The sequence below is a fragment of the Arctopsyche grandis genome, chromosome 3 (genome assembly GCF_051622035.1).
Source record: "Arctopsyche grandis isolate Sample6627 chromosome 3, ASM5162203v2, whole genome shotgun sequence".
Lineage (NCBI taxonomy): Eukaryota > Metazoa > Arthropoda > Insecta > Trichoptera > Hydropsychidae > Arctopsyche > Arctopsyche grandis.
This window is the reverse complement of record NC_135357.1, coordinates 21602419-21625305: the sequence shown is the minus strand read 5'-3', so window position 1 is coordinate 21625305 and position 22887 is coordinate 21602419. Positions and strand designations below refer to the sequence as shown.

Genomic DNA, 22887 nt, shown 5'->3' with positions numbered 1-22887 from the left:
TCGTCGAGGCGTCGAATTTTCTGGAATGCTTGATGGAAGTGGTCGTACGAGCATTTAGTTTATTGATGCGTACGAAAGGAATTTTGTTTTCGTCGAGGCGTCGAATTTTCTGGAATGCTTGATGGAAGTGGTTATTGACGCGTACGAGAGGAATTTTGTTTTCGTCGAGGCGTCGAATTTTCTGGAATGCTTGGCGCCTTTCCGCTCGATGTATTTTAATGGTGGCGGCGTGTTTCGACCGTTTTGGTTCCACTCGACTGGTAGGGGCGTTCCGCCTGAGTTTAATATAATGACTGCAGGTGCATGTCGTCTGGGTTTCGGGAATGTAGTTTGTTGTTGCGGAATATTCTCGAAGGTTTCGATGACGATGACGACGACGAGATTCCTACAAGCTAAATAAAATACTGATTAAATATCATAAGCCGATGAAAATCGCATTTTCAAGAAAAAATAGATTTTTTTTGGTATGACATTGTAAACTAAGGTCGAAAACAACAAACTTGCGGCCAAATATGATAGTGTCAATTTGTCAAGTACCAGTGGTATCAATTTGACGTATGGGCGAACTCAAATTCCCAAAGAGCCCGAGTCCAGAACCCAGTGCTGCGTTGGTCTCTCCTCAGTGGAAGGTGCTTATGAAGATTTATTTTAACTTTGATTTTTCTTAGTATTTCCGTTTAATCGCGTGAAGAGGCACAAATGACACGCCAATTTGAGAAACACTGTAGTGTCACGTGTAATTAGTGTTTGAAAGATAACACTGATAGTTTCATTCTGTGTGCAGATTTATTTTGATCAATATCGCGTATCTGTGCATTATATGGGCTTCTTTACATTATGCTTTGGCACTGACTTCTTATATGCTGTAACAATATAATATGTAATCACATGCCAACGTCAGTATTTTATTATATAGTGTTTTTTGAGTTTATATATGTATCGATAGATGAAGTTTTGTAATCAGTATTGGTTATTAATCACGTTTTCATGTATGGTAAAAAAAATGTATGTGTGTGTGTTAATTTCATTATATTTAAATATCATTTATTTAGTAAAATAAATAAATAAATGAATGTTATAATTTTTTTTCAAAAATTCAAATCGATCAGAAGTGGTCCATTTAAACCTCCCCTTATACATATGTTCGGTCATTTTTAAACCTTAAATCCGTTTTGTTACCATTTGGTCAGAAAAAATAGTAAATTTAAGTACTAGGCACATATCGGCCTTAATGACCATTTATTTGATAGGTTTCCTGCTGACTTCATAGGATCCTATACCTATCTTTAAATCGTGGTTTAAAAGTCGCCATCATTCATCAAGTGATAAACGAGCTAGACCCGTCACAGTGAATGTATAAAATTAAAATTAAAATAGTATTTGAAATTAATATATGCAATGTTAATACATAGTTTTGTAATGTATAATAAAAATATAAATTTTAATTTGAAAAAAATAATTCGGGGTTGGGGGAATGTTCGCAGGGTAAAACCTAGTTAGTAAAATTTTAACAGCACATCACTGATAAATAGGGTTTCTGGACCCGACCCGACCCGGCCGGGTAATGTTTTAAAACCCAGACCCGGACCCGGACCCAGCCTTCAAAACCCGCCGGATCCGGGTATTTAAAATTTCGATTATTAACGTAAAAATTCATTTGATACATTGAAAATATCCAAATATGTATGTGTTTTTTATAGATTCTGCGTGTACATGATTCATATACATATATTATATATGACCTTAATTGTTCGAGAACTTGATTTTACGACTTGTGACTTCTGAGCACACTGCGAATGATGGAATGCAACCGAAAACGATATGTTCTGAAATTTCACTAAATTTAGAATTTCACTCATATACGGCGTATATTTTTTTAAGTAAATTTCAATAGGTCACAAAGTTCATTGATTGAAAAATCCTCGGGTTAAATAATAATGTAGCAATAAGGTATTTTAAATTTAAAAATCGAAAGCATATTCATAATTTTAATTATGAAATCGTTATGAAACGTTAAACATAATAATACATCAATAAACAGTGATAAAAAAATAAACATAAAACGTAATAATTATATATAAAAAAAAAATCAACTACAATAGTGGATATGGATGAGGAACACGAAGCATATGATGCCGAAGATGATGATATCTTTAATGAATTAGATGTGGAAATTGTCGGAAATGAAGAAGAAGACTGTGGAAGCTAATAGCATTGATCAAATTGTCAACGGTGTTCGAAAGGTAGTAAAATATTTCAAATATTTTACTATTCGAAATGGAATCCTGCAAGACATAATCAAAGCAGAGCTCAATCACACTACAGAGTTAATTTTAGATTGCAAAACTATTATTCATTAAATAGGCTTTACATATTCATTAAATAGGCTTTGTTAGAATTAAACTGCTCACAAATGCTAGATTCAATAGATTTTGAAGTGCTCGAAAACTTAATAGTGATACTTGAACCTACTAAATTGGCAGTCGAAGTCTTGAGCCGTAATGACACAACTTTGTATTCAGCTGAGCTCACGCTAAATTATATGAAAAAAAAGATCGCAGATAACAAAAGTCTACTATCAAGTGAATTGCTCCAAAATATTGATAAACGATTAAACGAAAGAGTGCATTTTGATTTTATCAATTTATTTAAGGCGCTAAAAGAACCCAACTTTATTTTCTCCCGATAAGCCTTAAATTTAGCAGAAGCGCTAATGAATAGGCTTTTTGAAAATTCAGTTATTCAAACCAATTTCACGGGCGATTTTCAAGAATCTATACTAATCGAAGGTAATGATACAGCAATGACAATGGAGGAGGAATTCAATTTAATTCTGAAAAAACGCAGAAAATCCTAATATAATTAAAAACCAATCATTTTGGGAATTTAAAGCAAGAGATTTTTCTTTTTAAAAATACGCAAAAGCGTACCGTCAATCTTAATAACCTTTATAATGCTCTTTGCACTGTTAAACCTACATCTACTGATGACGAGAGAACATTTTCGGTATCGAATAATTTTTGTACTAAACTTAGATCTGGGATTGGGAGCATTGGGAGATAAGTCTCTCAATGCTTTAGTGTTTCTCAAATATTATTATATTAAAATTAGGAAAACAAAATAAAATTTTAATTGTATTGTAATTTGTAACTTGTAATTTTGTCTATACACATTTATATTATGATATACATACATACTTTTATTTGAATTTGTATTTCTTTATTATATATTTGTATTTTTATTTCTTTATTATATATTAGTATTTGTTTTTATTATATGTTTGTATACCATATTGTATTTGTATTCCTTTATTACGTTTTTATCGCCTTTTACATAATAAATAATTTAAAATCTGGAAGTTTTTGATTTTAGACCCGGACCCGGATCTGGACCCATCGGGTTTTCAAAATATTGGACCTGGATCCGTCGGGTTTTGAAAACCTGGGTTTTCAGAAACCCTACTGATAAATATGAATTTACACACACACACACACACACACACACACACACACACACACACACACACACAAACAAACACATACACACATACATAAATACATACATACATATATATATATATCGACTATGAGATTTGCCCCCACCTAAATTTGCTATTCTGAATTTTGTTGTATGCGATCTATATTATAAATGTTGTGTTTGTGGTCAGTCTACTTTTGGAACTACATACACGCATATGTATTATACTTTCAACTCGCTACCGTGTTCATCTTTTTCGTAAGGTTAGTGGTGACTATTTGACGACACATTTTAACACTTGCGATTTTATAAATACTATATTATTTAAATATAAATTTTTACATTTTATATCAATACTGAAAATACATACATATGTACTAGATTTATAGAGTATGTAATTATTATTTTCCATCATTTCATTATTTTTGACTTTTCTAAGTGGAAGAGATCCCACTTCTGGTTGATCAAATATTATTTTACAATTTAATTAATATAACGTAGGGAAAATATTTTTAAAAATGTTGTGTTTCATAAGTATTCCATATTCATTTGTTTGTTGTAGAATGGGAAATGCTAGCAAAAAATTAGCTGAGAAATGTACATTACTTTCTAGAGATGAACAACCAATTGTTGCCAATTCATTTAGATTTGCTAGTAAAAATTCAGATAAAATTAAAGAGGAAGACCTTATTGTGAGTATTTTTATTTATTCTCTTATTTTTCGATATCTTATAGAATATATGCAAAACAACAGTTTTCAACTATGGAATACCAAATTTGGTATCCTACATCACGTCACCTCTGGATGAAAGGACTCTCATACAATAACATCAATTTTCAATATATTATCTATTGTAAGTTGAAAACTAGAACTGCTGTGCAGAGCAGAAAAGCATAAATATCTGAAAACAAATATTTATGCATATAATTTTTTTATGGAAATATTTCTTTCATTGTGTTTTTTCTTTAGCCATAATTAGAAGCTTTCAATACGTTAAGTCTGACATTTATATTTATTGTTTTGGCCGGTGTGCGTGCTACCATTCAAATATGTATATGGGTATAATAAATGCTTCCTGTAGCAATTCGCAGCGTGCATGCTACATGCGTCTTTGGTGTGCGGCCGGAATTATTGATATTATCAATGTATTTGAGCAACGCTGCGTGTATCTACTAGTATAATAATATCTCTCCAGGCCACTTGTATATTAGCTTTCAACAGTGGAAGTTAACTACTTGAGCTATTTGTGTATCCTACGCCGAATTTGTTTAATGTTTATATATTCTGCTTATTATCCAAACTTTATATTAAATTTTCACACATAAATAATCTCATTCACAGCCCAAAAATATTTCTTTTCATACTAGACGTAACTTTATTTATTAAAAAAAATTGTTTTATGTAATAAACTCTCAACATGCCCATTAAACAAGTAAAACTTTTCAAAGCGTTACAATGTTGAAACATTGCATGAATCTAAATGGCGTCATCATCCCACCTCTTCTCTTTTATCCCCACCCATCCTCTCCCCCAGTCTCCGTCACGAGCCCGAATGTGAAACGCCCGAAAACGCAAATATCGGAAAGAAAAGATCGAAAATCGAAAGATCTTAAGTCGAAAGATCAAAAAAAGGGTGAATGGTAAACGGTACATACTCACGTACATACTCACTTAATTTGCGCGAGCAGGATACAACAGGATACAACAGCCTGTTCCTGTTGTATCCTGCTCGCGCAAATTAAGTGAGTATGTACCGTTTACCATGCACCATTTTTTTTGATCTTTCGACTTAAGATCTTTCGATTTTCGATCTTTGCCTTCCGATATTTGCGTTTTCGGGCGTTTCACATTCGGGCCCGTGAGGTAGATCCCCTCTCCCCCCTCTGTTGTATGTACATATGTATGTGCACTAGATTTTGCGTAGGGTATTTCACTTCTTAGTGTATAAACACGCAGCTGATATGTTTTAAAGTAAATAATATTATCTTTTATTTATTGATTGAAAAAATTCCATTGAAATAACTTTCTTCGGATTTTAATAATTATATTTTTCATTTTTTAGAAATTATGGGGTAATCAAATGGATCCCCGTTTGATGCAATACCTATCAAATTTTTTATTTGGTTATGGGTCTAATAGAAAAAACATTGTAGAATTTCAACGTTTTGCTGAGCTGTATGTCTTCTGTGTCAGAGGTTTGTAATTTTAGTTACATCTCTTTTTATACAAAAAATATTTCCTAACCGAAACTTGGTGGTTTGGTTCTATTTTTCATTCGAAATTGCGCAATCTGCCACCAAAATTTGCATCGAATGGGTATTAGCGAGACACTTTCGTAACAAATATGAACCCTTATTAATTCGATATTCACATACATTAATAAGTGAAAAATAAATGTGAAATTGAAGTCGTTCCACGATTACGACTCGGACTATACAGCCCTGTTTATAATTCAAGTATATTTTATACACGTAAATTTTAAACTTAGAAAATCATTTTTATTAAAACAATATTTTTATATAGTCGATGTTTAAAAATTCACAAATAATATTTCAGTGTTCTAACTAGGGACTAAAATCAGGATAAAAATTAAAATGTCAACTATATTAATTGTTATTTTTTTTCATTCTAAAATGAAAACGAGATAAATAATTCTGGTTTGCAGGTTTAAAACTGCTGCTGATATTGCTATTTCGGTTTCGTTCCGCTTAACCCCAGGTTCTAACACCATTTACATAAATGTTATTCATTACATAACTCATTTACATAAATGTTATTCATATATATATATATATATATATATATATATATATATATATATATATATATATATATATATATATATATATATATATATATATATATATATATACATTATATCTTTTGCAGGAACGATTGATGAAAGAGTTGCCGCTTTGTATAATAGTCTTGGAAATGATGTGGATGAGAATGTTGAATTATGCTATCAACTTGTAAAAGAAGTATTTACACAAGCATCATTATTTATTTACTAGGTATTTAGTCCATCACATGATGGTTTTCGCTCGATAATTTTACCTTTTTTATTTAATATTTGACCATTTGTTTGAATTTTTTTTATTTTATCCTTCAAAAGATGAAATGAAAACTTAATCCACCGTGAAATAAAGCATTTTATAGCTAAAAAATATAAATATTATATAAAAAAATAAATATGATGAATATTATATTTCACCATAAATAAATTCAAAAATAAATATTTTTTTATAAAAACCTTAAACAAAGGAAATGCGTTGTGGTGTATAAATAAGAATAATAATGTAAGCAAAATCAAATTTTCGAAAAAGATAAAATGTCCGAGCACCGACTGTCATCTGATGGGCTAGTCGCCTATACGCATATAATTGGAGCTAGGATATGCCATCTAGCTTTCGACTATATAAATACAAAACAAGATTGTCAATAATTATCACTCAAAATATTTGAATATACTTTAATTCTAAAACATAGGTTCCCAACATATGAGTCGCGACTAGGGGTCTCAATCGAATATTCGAATATTCTTCTGATTTTCGTCTACGAATATTCGAATAATCCATCGAAAATTAAAAAATATTCATTTATACTATTTCAAATGAAATTTGAAAAATATCTTACAATGAAAAAAATTGTACCCTTGAGCAATATAGGCAGACATTTTTTTCTTTCAATATATCTGAGCAACCGTGCCGATAATGCCGTTCCAACAAACCATGGTTCTTTTCCATTATTTCGAAAATTTTATCTTATCTACAAATAATAGTTGACCAACAAACATTCGTAAATAGTATACCTAAAAAGCTTGAAAGCGGCATTCTTTATATTTGCCACAAGAAAAAACATTTTTTAATACTTTATAAAATTCAAAAAGTAAGCGATTATAAAAGTCATTAATGTTTAATTAAATTAATTATAATTAACCAATAATTACACTGTTCGAAACGAAAAATGGCTGAGAGACGAGATATGACTTTTATTATAGATCTATGCCCAGTTAACAGGAATCTGGTAGTAAAAAATGTTGATTAGCTCGAGATTCGGAGATATGTGTATGTATGTGTTTTTTTAAATCGCGCGATTTTTCTATATCTTGGTGTTCGGTCGATGTCTCAAAATCTGTCAATTTCCTTTTCAAAATGAATATTGGAATCTATAGTCAGGTATTTTATCTTTCATTTGTAGTACTTTTCAGCTTTCAAATCTCTCTAAGTAGTCATCCAGTTCAAATCAAAAGTCAAAAGTACGTATTTTCACTTGGGATTTTTTCCCACTGTTAATACTATTTTATATTGAGTTTTTTTCTATTGAAACATGTTTATTGGGATAGTTTTATGGCCACACTATTTTTTGTTTTCGCTTAAAAGAGTTAATTGGAAGTGTGCTGAATTTTAAATCGGTAAAATTGCGAGCTAAAAGCTCGTACTAGTATTACTCGTATTTATACGAATCTGAATTGAATTAATAGGCATAATATATTAAATTGTCTTTATATGATAATTAAATAAAATTCCACTTAGAAAAATCATATTTCGACTATTTTTGTGGATAAAATCTGTGACCTCGATAAAATACACGAATCTATAAGAAAATATCATATCTCGTCTCTGAACCAAAAAAAATCGTCATTTGTCGAACAGTGTTATTTTAAATAAACAATATTTTACTGACAATTTGTTGATTTTTTGTGAATTTTAAAAAAAAATCAACACGGGTGAAAGTCGAAAAAAAATACGAATATTTGAATATTTCATCAATTTTTATTCGATATTCGAATATTCGAAAACTACAAATAATTGAGAACCCTAGTCGCGACCCTAAATGGGGTTATGCAACCAGAAGTGGTACCTCCCAAATCCGAATTTTTGGATTTCACCAAAATGTTCATTTAAAAATTTAGTTTTGGTTAATTGTGGTCCATAGTTAATGTATCCTATTCAAAATGGCTCATGGACCTTAATGAGTTTGCTACCCCTGGATTAACTCTTAAATTATTCAGTGCTACAAGTAATTTCATCCCCCCCCCCCCCTAAAAAAAATAAAGTAAAAATCTTGGCCACGTGCATATCATTCTGAAATAATCTAGAAAGTTAATTAAGCTAGCTGAAACTACTATTTAGTATTTTTATTTATTATCACGACTTAACTCAGTAAAATATGTATAATTTGAAAATGAGCATTTATTACATATGGCTATTTTATCAATCAATATTATATAATTACTATTACTCAATTAACCCTTCATTCTCAAGTTGATTAACCGTTTTACTATATTACATATACGTATATGTATGTAGTACATATTATATGTCTAATAAATTTAGTATGTATATTATTGCCAGTTCAATTATATGTATTAATACTTTGTTTGCGGGTCAGGTTGGCTTCCCCAGTCCAAAAAATTATTATATTTAAATTTTTGCAATCATTTATAGCATGAAGATCATGTGAATATTTTTAGATTTTTTTTTCACTTTTACTGTAAAGGTTATTGAACCCTGTCCACAGAAATCACAATCGGAGAGCATGGATACAAACAGAGATCACAATCTCCCGCTATCAAGCAACAAGACACTAAAGACTGTTATCTCCGTTTCCCGCATACAATTTATTAATACATATTCAGATTGCAAGTCCACTAGTCCTAGCTCTAGTTATATCTTATAAAAAATCGATGAATATATTTTTTTGCAATACATAATTTAATAATGATGTTTTTAGTTTTGTGAGAGTATTGTGTCGTCTTACATGAAAATGCAGAAGCTAGGCAGTTGTACTGGTGGTCAATATGCCGCCTGGGTTAGTAAAGGATTTCTTATTCAAAAGGAATCAGTTCAAGCATTGGGTGAAGGTCTATCAGCTGATCTTTGTACACACACGTCTACTGTAAATATCAATTATAGTAGTATAATTACTTGGATTCAGTCAAATGTCTTGTTGAGTCGCATGATTGAACAAGTTTTTAGACATCTATATCAACTCAATAAAGGCGCAAAGTCAACAGATGATGAAATTCCGTTATCTAGTCTTCTGCCAATGCCTGTTGGTAAGTTTATTTATAACTATTTATTTAAATACTAGTAGTTTTACCCGGCTTCGCTCGGTATCTGTAATATAAACCGCTTAAACATGACCAATCTAATTTTATTTGAATATTCATTTGTTTTTTTATTAAATTGAACGTCACGGTTTTTACGAACCAAACAAACATGCATATGTACATATGTATATACTAAGTCTCTTTCGAAATTATATATTAGATGTAGTATTAACACTTTACTGCCTGCTTCGACACGTGAATTGTTGTCACCTCAAGGCCGGAAATGCGAGCAGTATTTTTCACCAGAATCCGGGCCGATTTCAGCACCAACAGAAAAAAAAACTTTTTTTATGGATTTGATAAGATTTGATGAGACTTCTAAAATAATATTAGTATTGTAGTGATATTTTGAAACAGTATTGAATATATCACTCTGCATACATCTACATGGAAATAAAAATCAGGGCTTTTAAACTGGAGTTCTCGAATCAATGTAAAAAAAAAATTACCTAAATGTCATTCAAATAACCTTTGAATTTAAAAGATTAAGTAATAATTTTGAAAAAGTATGGTTAGTATTAGACAACACATGTTGTCGCCTGGATCCTGTCCACACCCCTGAACGTATTAAGCTGAAAAATTATATTTGTATTCTTTATGTACTAACTTAGATTTAGTAACGTTTTGGTCAGAATTCGTAAACCGGAAGTAGTATTTTTTTTTAAAACAATATTTTATTATTTTTTCATTATTTTATTTTGACCTTTTAAATTATTTTAACCCTTTGACTGCTACAACAACGATAAATCGTTGTTTTGAAATCGGCGAAGATTGCTACGACGATCGTTGTCGACGTCATTAATTGTCGTATTTCAATACTTTCTTTGAGCCACCAGCGCATCAGTGGCACGAAACATTTTTTTTATATACGTATTTATATTTATTTTTCAATCAAGCTTTATAAATATTCATCAATTTTTTAAATAAAAGCTCTTCAATTTCGGGTTCGTTGTCAATGTCATATAAGGAGTTATTACTTGGGAATTGATTATTATCGATAAATTCATTTTCAGAATCAGTAGAGCTGCTGATTTGTCGAGTTCCTCGGCGAGGAGCTATTATTTCGCTTTCATCACTTTCACTGTCCGATATCATTTTGCAGAGTTAAAATAAATGGCAAAAAACAATAGAAATCCGCTTTCAATTATATAGGTCACGAGACGTCACGAATTCATGCAATCAATCAAATGCAACTGAAATGCATACAAAATGTTTATGATACATGTTGAAAAATTATTTGATTATTAGAAACTTCGCATCCTTGTATGTCTCGCTCATACGTACACAATTAAAACCAAGAAAGAAAGAGAGAGAGACCGCTACCTGTTTCGAATATATCGCATGTTGTAAGGATACATCGATATCTAAAAATAGATTATTGAAAAGAATAAAGCCTCGGAAAACAATCGTCAAAACTTATTTAGTGTATATATGTAGGTATCTCTTTCGCACGCACGCATGTAAAAGCAAGACAGAAAGAGAGAGCACGAGTCCACGACTGCTTCTTAAAAATGTATATAAAGTATTATAAAAATTACGAGTGTTCGGCGAAGTAAGTATGTAAAAAAAAATATTATATTTATTTTTTTTCAAAATAATTACAAATGTTAGCATGTTTCGCTTGGACATTGAAAAACCTCGTAGCAGCCAAAGGGTTAAGCGTCTTGATATTTATTGTGTAATAAATATATTGATTTTAAATAAAAATAAAAAATAAAATCACCAAATTTAATGAACCGGAAGTGGGATTTTCTCCTCTTAGAAAAGTCAAAAATGTTGTCGCCTGGATCCTGTCCACACCCCTGAACGTATTAAGCTGAAAAATTATATTTGTATTCTTTATGTACTAACTTAGATTTGATAACGTTTTGGTCAGAATTCGTAAACCGAAAGTAGTATTTTTTTTTAAAACAATATTTCATTAGTTTATTTTGACCTTTTAATCTTCTTGATATTTATTGTGTAAATTAAAGATAGTGATTTTAAGTAAAAATAAGCCCCTCCGCGCCCCCATGATTGAATGCCGTTTAGGGCTTCGCCCCCCTTAGTAAATGCCTTTTAGGGCTTCGCCCCTCCACGCCCCCATGATTAAATGCCGTTTAGGGCTTCGCCCCCTTTAGCTAATACCTTTTGGGGCTTCGCCCCTCCGCGCCCCCATGATTAAATGCCGTTTAGGGCTTCGCCCCCCTTAGCTAATGCCTTTTAGGGCTTCGCCCTTTCCGCGCCCCCATGATTAAATGCCGTCTAGGGCTTCGCCCCCATGATCAGTTGCCTTTTAGGGCTTTGCCCCTCCGCGTCCCCATGATTAATTGCCGTCTAGAGCTACGCCCCCCTTATTTAATGCCTTTTAGGGCTTCGCCCCTCCGCGCCCCCATGATTTAATGCCGTCTAGGGCTTCGCCACCATGACTAGATGCCTTTTAGGGCTTCGCCCCTCCGCGCCCCCATGATTAATTGCCGTTTAGGGCTTCGCCCCCCTTAGCTAATGCCGTCTAGGGCTTCGCCCCCATGATCAGTTGTCGTTTAGGGCTTCGCCCCATAAGGCTGCGCCCCCTTCGGGGCCCCATGCGGCTGAGCTCCATAAGGCTGCGCCCCCTTTTGGGCCCCATGGGGCTGCGCCCCATAAGGCTGCACCCCATAAGGCAGCGCCCCATAAGGCTGCGCCCCATAAAGCTGCGCCCCCTTTGGGGCCCATTGGGGCTGCGTTCCATGCGGCTGAGCTCCATAAGGCGGTGCCCCATAAGGCTGCGGGCCCCTTGTGGCGCCCCTGGTGGGGCCCCATGAAACTACTCGCCTTGCGCCCCCGCGGGGGTGAATCCATTGAATCGAAAAAAATCAAATCGGCGCCTATGGATCGAAAAAAAAATAAATCGAATCACGTGTTCGATCACGTCACCGATCTACGGACGACGAACGATGGATATATACATACATACAAAGTCTCTTTCCAAATTATATATTAGATAGGTGCGCCCTTATGGACATTTTTGGTCGGAGATGTTGTCGCCATTAACTGAGGGGTGCGGGGGGTTTAACTAGCGGGGAAGTGGTGAAAAAAAAAGGAAGGACGCAGCTGTCGGCAGTTGTCAGCAACCAATTTTTGTACATTTTTTGTATATGTACATGCACTGAAGTTTTATTTTATTTATAACTTTATTTTATTGGACATTCCGCGTGACCAAACTAATAAAGCCACATTAAGAAAAAATATTTAGCTATACACACTATATTAAACTACAAATGTATGTTACTATAATAATACCATCATTAACTATTACAATATTTAAATATTAGTAACTTCCACAAGGATCAATTTTAACTTTATTTTATTGGACACCGCGTGACAGTAAACCAAACTAGGGGTTCCAAAAAACCACCCGAATTTTCGTATGATCACAAAACTTCATATATTGTTACTACGTACATAGATAAAGTAAAACTCTATATGTACATATGTACATATTCATGTGCATGCCGTTATAGGGCTTAAGTTTTAAATTTCTACCATTTAAATTTATACTGCCATCCAATATGAAGTTTTGTTTTAAAGAATTAAACTTTTTTTTTCAGGTCTCACATACATGCCAGATTATCCAGCTTTTATCGATTTAAGTCAATTACTTTTTATTTCGGGACACCTTCCTCCAGAGATGCAGAAAGAATGGCGTTTTCTGTTTTCAAGCAATATACACGGAGAATCATTCTCAACACTTCTTGGTAAGTATTAAATATATATATATATATATATATATATATATATATATATATATATATATATATATATATATATACATACATACATACATACATACATACATATATATATATATATATATATATATATATATATATATATATATATATATATATATATATATATATATATATATATATATATGAATCCCATATTTGAGGAAATGTAGGAGAAACTTGTCGAAATAATAAGATCGTACGAATTAACAATGAATTAGGAACGCCCTTCCTTGACTTCCTTGAATTGGGTCACGAAGACGTGACGTGCCGTTTCTTTCAGTGTGTTTCAACCTTAAGGGCGCTACAACCGTTATGTATGGAAGTCCATTTATGTGATGTTTTTTAGGTCGTATAATGGATCAAGGACCGTCCGTAATTATTGTCGAAGATTCTAATGGTTACATATTTGGTGGATATGCATCTTGTAGTTGGAGTCTGAGTCCAAATTTTTCAGGTGAGTTTCTATTTTCTCATACTACATGTACATATGTTACATATGTAGATACACATTAGTGTAAATCTCGAATTCGAATGTTCCCATGATAACATAACTTCCTAAGTTGGAAATAAAATTTTATGCTATAAATGTTGTCGAAATTTAAAATAAAATAATTTTTTTGTACTGTACCCTAATCAAAATTTATAGTAAATATTTTAAATTTTGAAATAATTTATATCATATATATATATATATATATATATATATATATATATATATATATATATATATATATATATATATATATATATATATATATATATATATATATATATATATATATATATATGTATATCACACTAAAAAAAATTTGTTTTAAAACAAAGTTGGTTACCCTAGTCAAAAAATCTACTTCATTTTAAATTTTGCAATAATTTATAGCATGGGGACGGTGGGAATATTAGTATAAAAAATAGCTAGTCCAAATATAGCCAAAATTAACTAGTCCAAAAAATTATAATATTTTAAGTTATGCAATCAATTATATCATAAAGGTGATGGACATATTTTAAAAAAAATTCTCAATTCAAAAATTTTATTGTATAAAAAAGGTTAGTTTAGCCTAGTCCATAAAAATGATGGGAAATTTTTTAGATTTTTTTCTGTTTAAAAATTTTGTTATATAAAAATGGTTGGTAACCCCTTTTTACAAACCTCCTTTACGTTTCACTTACGATTATTTAAAATACTAATTGGCTAATTATTAGAACTTATATTTTAATTTTTTTGAGTCAGCGGATAGGTTTAAAAGTTTGTTCAATTTAGTCGTTTACAAAAGATTTTACTATAATTTACCATAATTTGAAGGGTATTTTCGAAAATTTCTACATGCCCGCTACACGGCAAGGGGCAATTATGACTTGGCCCGCAAGCAAAGTGTTAATATTAACACTTTACTGCCCGCTTCGACGCGTGAATTGTTGTCACCTCAAGTCCGGAAATGCGCGCGTATTTTTCACCAGAAGCCGGGCCGATTTCAACACCAATAGACAAAAAACTTTTTTTATGAATTTGATTACTTCTAAAATAATAATAGTATTGTAGTGATATTTTGAAACAGTATACAATATATCACTCTGCATACATGGAAATAAAAACCAGGGCTTTTAAACTGGAGTTCTCGAATCAATGTACACAAATATAAAATTACGTAAATGTCATAAAAAAAACCTTTGAATATAAAAATAATATAAAACTAATAATATCCCAAATAGTATCTAATAGTATCCCAAATCAACTAGTTAATCCTTGAGAACAGTATCATCTGTGTTTTAGATTTTTTAAAGATCCAGTGTTTCTTAAACTTGCATTTTTGTAAAGCGATATTTTGGTTTTCAAAAAGGCAATTATTTTTAAGAGGTCTAAAATTTATTTTCCTAGAATTATTCTCAAACTGTCTTTTTTTATCTAAATACATTAACAATTTTGAGTCGGTGAATCTCTAACTTTTTTTATTTAAAAAATACTCTTAAGCCATTAATAATTTTTTTTCCACCTCAAATACAATACTTTCCATTTCAAATTCAATCTTTTCCACCTCAAATAAAATTTTTTCCATTTCAAATTAAATATTTATTGATTGCGGCAGTGAATATTGATGGATATAGATGGCATGAAATTATTCAGCACTCCACAATTAATTCCAATATTTTTTGCGACTTTCTTGAAAGATTGAAAGTAATAATCTTGAAAAAGTATGGTTAGTGTTAGATAACACCAGCATCCACTATACCCCAGAATTGCGTAAGCTGGTTGAACGTACAAACCATTTTATACCATTCTGCCAGGAATTTGCTTGCAGACCCATCGATCAGATTAAATTTGGTGGAGAACATATTTAATTTAAAATGGAAAATATTTTATTTGAGGTAGAAAACCTGTATAAATTATTGCAAAATTTAAAATATGATTAAATTTTGACTAGGGTAACCAGCCTTTTTTATACAAAAAATATTTTCAAGTTGGAAATAAAATCTAAAAATATTCTCATCGTTTTTATGCTATGAATGATGTTTTTTTGAAGCGAGAAAACATCAAAAAATATTCCCATCATCTTTATGATATATTATTGGAAAATTTAAAATACTGTTGCGTAGGGGTGGGTGGAGGATCCAAGTAAAAGGCCAACAGTCGTTTCACAGCGTTTATTGATGATTAAGGAGATACACGCACTGGCAGTGCTCAGTCCAGAATGACATGATATCGCCTACGTACCGCCTTATAAAGGGTAGATCTCTCAGGACGTCTAATCTGTTTACCTGTTGTATAGTCACGTATTCGGATATGAATTTCCACGACATTGGGTCTTCCCGTACCGATTCTGAGAAAGGCCTAATAACGGTCATTGTTTAGCCTAAATGCACTTAGAGTCCAGATATAATCCTGGAAGTAAGTGCAAGCACTTAGTTAATCTGATAACAGATAACCGTTGGTCTAAGTGCAAGCACTTAATTAATCCGTTAACGGATAACCCTTGAACGGTCACATAGTCTCTGGGATTCTATTTGCTTAATCCGCGGCGTACGTAACAATACTGTATGTACTACTGGTGTTGTGCCCGTTAATTTCAACGGGTGGTTTCGAAAAGGAATTGAAACACGAATAAAAATAAAGTCAAAGAAATTTGAAACGACTGGTTTCGGAAAGAAATTGATGCACTAATTAGAAATTACGAAGTGATTACGAATTACAAATTACGTTTTGTGCATCGTCGACGCCCCGACGCCTTCGCCTCCAGCGCCCCCGATGCCTCCGGAACCCCGGCTTCCCTGACGTCCCTTGGCGTCCCCGGCGTCTCTGACGCTCCGGGGCCTTCGCCCCCAGCGCCGCCGACGCCTCCGGCGCCCCCAGCGCACCCCTATCCCTCCGGAACCCCGAGGCCTTCGCCCTTAGCGCTCCCGCCATCTCCGACGCCCCGGGGCCTTTGCCCCCACCCCCGAAATGACAAAAATGAAAAAATAAAAAAAATTAAAATACTATGTGTAATTTTTGTAAAATATGTACTATAATTTTTGACTAGGATAACCAACCTTTTTATACAACAATTTTTTTTTTTAAATTGTTGTATAAAAAATATTCCCATCATCTTTAAGATAAAAAATTAAAATACTATAAATTGTGATTAGGGTATCCAGCCTTTTTTATACAACGAAATTTTTGAATTGAGAAAATAATCTAATTTATTTTAAAAACCTATTTTATTTTAAATGTTGCATAGGAACGGTGAGAATATTTTTATATATTTTTTTGTAGTCAAAAAGTTATAGTATTGTAACGTAGAGATTAGGTGGGTGGCGCTCGTGGACCGATGGCTTACGAGCGCTTATCACCTGATCTCTCGTTCGCGCCAAAATGACCTCGCCGTATGCAACGGCCAATGGGATCGCCCCACTCATCGACCAATAGTTTACATGTATGTATGTATGTGTGTTGTGCCCAACGGGTATAAAAATGGGGCGCTCTCGGTCTGGAAACCTTTCCGACCTGGAGCCCCGACGAGAGCACACAAATAGACACCTTCTAAAACCCTCCTGCGTCTTTCTCTCCGATTCTGGAAGCCGAAATAATTGAAAGCTTTTTAACGATGGGAATATTTTTGGATTTTTTCTCGCTTAAAGTTAAACATACATGTCATTATAATATTATCCATTTAAATAAATTTACTTACATATTATATTGATTGTTTTTGTCACTTTAAAAATTTTTGTATGAAAAGGTTGGTAAGCCATGTCTCAAAAATAATATTTTAAGCTAGTAATATTTATAGCATTAAGACAATGGGAATATTTTGAAATTTTATTTCTAACTTGAAAAAAAAGTTTGTATAAAAAGCCTGGTTACCCTAGTCAAAAAATTATCATATTTTTAATTTTGCAAAAATCTATATCACAGAGATGATGGTAATATTTTTAGATGTTTTCTCGCTTTAAAAAAAATTTTGTATAAAAAGGTTGGTTACCCTAGTCCAAAAAACCATTTCATTTTAAATTTTGTCATCATTTATAGCATAAAAACTATAGGAATATTTTAAATTTTATTTTCAACTTGAAGAATTTTTTTGAGTAAAAAAAGGCTGGTTACCCTAGTAAAAATATTATCATATTTGAAATTTTGCAATCATTTATAGCCCATAGATGATGTAAATATTTTTCTATTTTTTTCTGACTTCATTTGATTTTGTTGTATAAAAAAAGTTTAGTCACCCCAGTCCAAAAAATTATTTTATTTTAATTTTTACAATTATTTATAGCTTAAAGTCGATGGTATATTTTTAGATTTTTTTTCTCACTTCAAATATTTTTTTCTATAAAAAAGAATTGTTACCCTGTTCCAAAAAATTATAGTATTTTAAAATTTGCAATTAATTATATCGTAAAGATGATAGAAATATTTTAATTTTTTTTTCTCAATTCAAAAATTTGATTACAGGTATTCCTCGACTTACGACGGAGATACGTTCCTAAACCTCGGTCGTAAGTCGAATCCGTCGTAAGTCGAGGTATATATTTATATTTTTTTTCGGTGATTTTACTTACTTGTATTAATACAGTAATTCAAATGAATTCATATTTAAATTAAAAAAAAATTAAACATCTACATCATCCGTACTTATTAATTATAAATTATACATCCTCATCACTTATCACATAAGTACAATCCATTTCTTCATCTTCAGTTTGAAATACAGTCGTATGAGTTTTTTTGAAAAATGTGTCTAATTTTGTTGGAACAGTATCCTGTTTTTTTTCTCTATATATTTCTTGGTAGCATGCGAGATTTTCTTGAATCCTGCGGTTTACATTTGAAAATCTTTCACTGTCTGGGTCCATTATTTCAAACTTTTGTATTCCTTGATTAATTAAATTAAAAGCAGGAGCCATTTCTTTCAATACAAATTTTTTCAGCGGTTCCGCAGATGTGATTGATTCATTTTCATCAATATCCTCTTCTGCAACCATTTGAGTTTCAAGATCTAATAATTCTGCATTGGTTAGATCTTCTGAATAATTTTCAAGAAGTTGCTTGATGTCTTCGTTATCTACGTCCAATTGTAGACGTTCACTAAATTGTACGATTAGGTTAGTAATATCCCCGACATTTTTTTCTTTTTCGTATATGGAAAGAGAAACGGGTTCAAATCGATTGGTGAATTTTTTCCATATTCCGTACATACATGCTGAAGTAACTTCTTTCCATCCCTTATCTATATTTCTTATAACATAAAGGATATTATAATTTTTCCAAAATTCTTGAAAAGTTTTTCCTTCTTCTATTGCTTCAATGCCTTGCGCAAATGTAATTTTTAAATAATGAGCTTTAAGAGACGCAATGGAATTCGCTTTTCAATCTTGTCATCGATCCAAATCACTAGTAATTTTTTTTAACGGCTTTACGATTGTTTTCTTTATCTTTTAAAATAGTGGAGACCGTTGAATGTGACAGATTCAAATTATTTGCCAAGTCCATCACTTTTTTACCACTATCATATTGTTTTATCACTTCAAGTTTAATTTCTAAGTCTATCACCTTTTTTCTTTTTTTAACAAGAGTTTCTTTATCAGTCATTATCCCGTTTCTTTATCACACATTATAAATGTTCTTATAAATAAAAATTTGAGCACTAATCAACACGAAATTGAGAAAATAAACATTCTAAAACAATAACGAACAGTTATGCAACAAACGGTAAAGACCATATGAGTTTGCGACTGGTGACGAATTCCGAAGGAATGAGTCGTAACTTAATTTTTAAAACTACTGCGGTGTTTAATTTCTTTCGAAAGAGAATTCCCCGTTTTCATAACTCACATCCGCTTGAGATTTATCAATCAATTTTTGAAAAATAATTAATTAATAAAAAATATATTATTTTTTTTCGGTCGTAAGTGCGAACCGTCGTAAGTCGAGGACTACCTGTATATGAAAAAAGTAAATTAAGATTTTCAGATGACCTTTAACCGACGATGAGATCGTCTCAGCGTTAAAATAAATATATACAGATATACATACACATATAGATATGTATAAATACATGTATGTATGAGAATTTGCCTTTGTGTGCGTGTACATATGTACACAAAGAGCATGCCAATTTTATTCACGTAAATACGTGTGGCCCGGACTGCTACGCTTAAGTTTTTAGTCACGTATATTTATTCACGTATTCAGTGGCGGCTCGTCCATACGCACTGCGGTACTGCAGCACCCCCAAGGAAATTAAGAAAAAAATTATATTATTATATATGTACATAAATGTATGTATATTATATGAAAATATCAATATTATTTAAGCGTGTATTAAGCTCGCCCGCACACCGATACATTCAATAATGATCATACATCGCGGTACTAATATCAGAAAGTGAGGCATCGTTTATGATTTTGTGCAGTACGGTTTTCGTTGGAATATGCCGAGTGGGCGAAGGAGGGGTGCGGGGAGGGAGCTCGCGCTAGAAGCTTGGTCTCGTACTGCCACTCCCGGCTGTACTGGACGTATTTTGCGGTTCCACGACATAAGGTCCAAAGCTATAAGATCCAACGACAAGGGCACCACGAAAGAAGATCCACCCGTTAGAATGCCCACCTGCTAAGTGATCCAGACAGTAAAAAGCCCAGATTATAAAACGTGCAACCGAAAAACATCCACCCTTTTAAAGGTCCAGCCACAAAAAGTCCGAAAACATAATATAAAGCATAGATAATGTAATAATGTTTAATAAAACGCTCCATATTTACATAAATCGGATATCGAGTCAATTTGACTCGATACTCGATTGAATACTCGACGGGTTTAATTTTTTTTAAATTAATTTCCGAATATAATAATAAATAAATAAAGAATGATTTCTTGCCGAGTATGCTATCGAATATTATTGTTTGTTGTATTGGGAACATAATTTGAACCTTAATGTTTTATTATCAAATGCAAAGTTTCAAAATGACGATTTGCGAACCTTAGTTCAGAAGCCCTGCATACGTAAAAGTTTGGATTGCTAAAAAAAACTATTTGAAAACAAAAATTGCTGCCCGGTTTAGAAACCCTGCTTAACAATAAATGTTTGCGGTCTTAGTTGAGAAACCCTGCTTGCGTAATATTTCAAGGCACAAAGAGTATCAAATAAATTTATTCGCATTTATTAAATTACCATGTAGATATGGCCGACAATTTCAATACAGTAATATCGAAAACGCATTTAAAATTTATTCAAAAAATTGATTTTGCGCTGAATTGTCGTTGCGCTGAATAGATTGGCAAGCACCTGACTCGATGTCAGGTGCTGCAATGATTTAATCCAACATTATTATTATGTATATTCGGAAAATAAAAAAAAAAATTAAAACCCGGTTGACCACACCTGACTCCTAATTCGATTCATTCGCCGAGTATGCTATCGAATATTATTGTTTGTTGTATTGGGAACATAATTTGAACCTTAATGTTTTATTATCAAATGCAAAGTTTCAAAATGACGATTTGCGAACCTTAGTTCAGAAGCCCTGCATACGTAAAAGTTTGGATTGCTAAAAAAAACTATTTGAAAAAAAAAATTGCTGCCCGGTTTAGAAACCCTGCTTAACAATAAATGTTTGCGGTCTTAGTTGAGAAACCCTGCTTGCGTAATATTTCAAGGCACAAAGAGTATCAAATAAATTTATTCGCATTTATTAAATTACTATGTAGATATGGCCGACAATTTCAATACAGTAATTTCGAAAACGCATTTAAAATGTATTGAAAAAATTGATTTTGCGCTGAATTGTCGTTGCGCTGAATAGATTGGCAGCACCTGACTCGATGTCAGGTGCTGCAATGATTTAATCCAACATTATTATTATGTATATTCGGAAAATAAAAAAAAAAATTAAAACCCGGTTGACCACACCTGACTCCTAATTCGATTCATTCGCCGAGTATGCTATCGAATATTATTGTTTGTTGTATTGGGAAAATAATTTGAACCTTAAAGTTTTATTATCAAATGCAAAGTTTTATAATGACGATTTGCGAACCTTAGTTCAGAAGCTAAAAAAAAACTATTTGAAAAAAAAAATTGCTGCCCGGTTTAGAAACCCTGCTTAAAAATAAATGTTTGCGGTCCTGACTCGATGTCAGGTGCTGCAATGATTTAATCTAACATTATTATTATATTCGGAAATTAATTTAAAAAAATTTAAACCCGTCGAGTATTCAAATTGACTCGATATCCGATTTATGTAAATATGGAGCGTTTTATTAAACACTAGTGTTGGGCCCGTTGATTTCAACGGGTGGTTTCGAAAAGGAATTGAAACTCGAATAAAAATAAAGTTAAAGATATTGAATCGACTGGTTTCGGAAAGAAATTGATGCACGAATTACGAAGTGATTACGAATTACGAACTACGTTTTGTGCATCGCCGACCTCCTGCCGCCTTTGCCCCCGATGCCTCCGTCGCTCCGGGGCCTTCGGCCCCAGCGCCGCCGACGCCTCCGGCGCCCCCGACGCCTTCGGCACCCCGGGGGCTTCGCCCCCAGCGCCGCCGACGCCTCCGGCGCCCCCAGCACCCTCGATGCCTTCGGCACCCCGGGGGCTTCGCCCCCAGCGCCGCCGACGCCTCCGGCGCCCCCAGCCCCCCCGATGCCTTCGGCACCCCGGGGGCTTCGCCCCCAGCGCCGCCGACGCCTCCGGCGCCCCCAGCCCCCCCGATGCCTTCGGCACCCCGGGGGCTTCGCCCCCAGCGTCCCCGATGCCTTCGGCACCCCGGGGGCTTCGCCCCCAGCGCCGCTGACGCCTTCGGCGCCGCCAGCGCCCCCGGCAATGGAAAAAATGAAAAAAATGAAAAAACTGAAAAAATGAAAAAAATTAAAAAACTGAAAAAATGAAAAAAATTAAAAAACTGAAAAAATGAAAAAAATGAAAAAACTGAAAAAATGAAAAAAATGAAAAAACTGAAAAAATGAAAAAACTGAAAAAATGAAAAAAATGAAAAAACTGAAAAAATTAAAAAAATTAAAAAACTGAAAAAATGAAAAAAATGAAAATTATGAAAAAAATGAAAATTA

General features: G+C 32.9%; 1 protein-coding gene across 1 annotated transcript in view; it reads left to right on the top strand.

Moving 5' to 3' along the window:
* Positions 1-504: 504 nt before the first annotated feature.
* Positions 505-22887, top strand: part of LOC143909950 (MTOR-associated protein MEAK7) — a 28612-nt gene continuing 6229 nt past the window's right edge. Inside the window, exons 1-7 of the mRNA XM_077428274.1 lie at positions 505-629; positions 4040-4169; positions 5541-5673; positions 6368-6459; positions 9215-9539; positions 13163-13309; positions 13692-13799. Of these exons, the coding sequence (XP_077284400.1) occupies positions 4041-4169; positions 5541-5673; positions 6368-6459; positions 9215-9539; positions 13163-13309; positions 13692-13799 (934 nt within the window). The 5' untranslated portion in view covers positions 505-629; position 4040. The remainder of the gene's footprint in view (positions 630-4039; positions 4170-5540; positions 5674-6367; positions 6460-9214; positions 9540-13162; positions 13310-13691; positions 13800-22887) is intronic.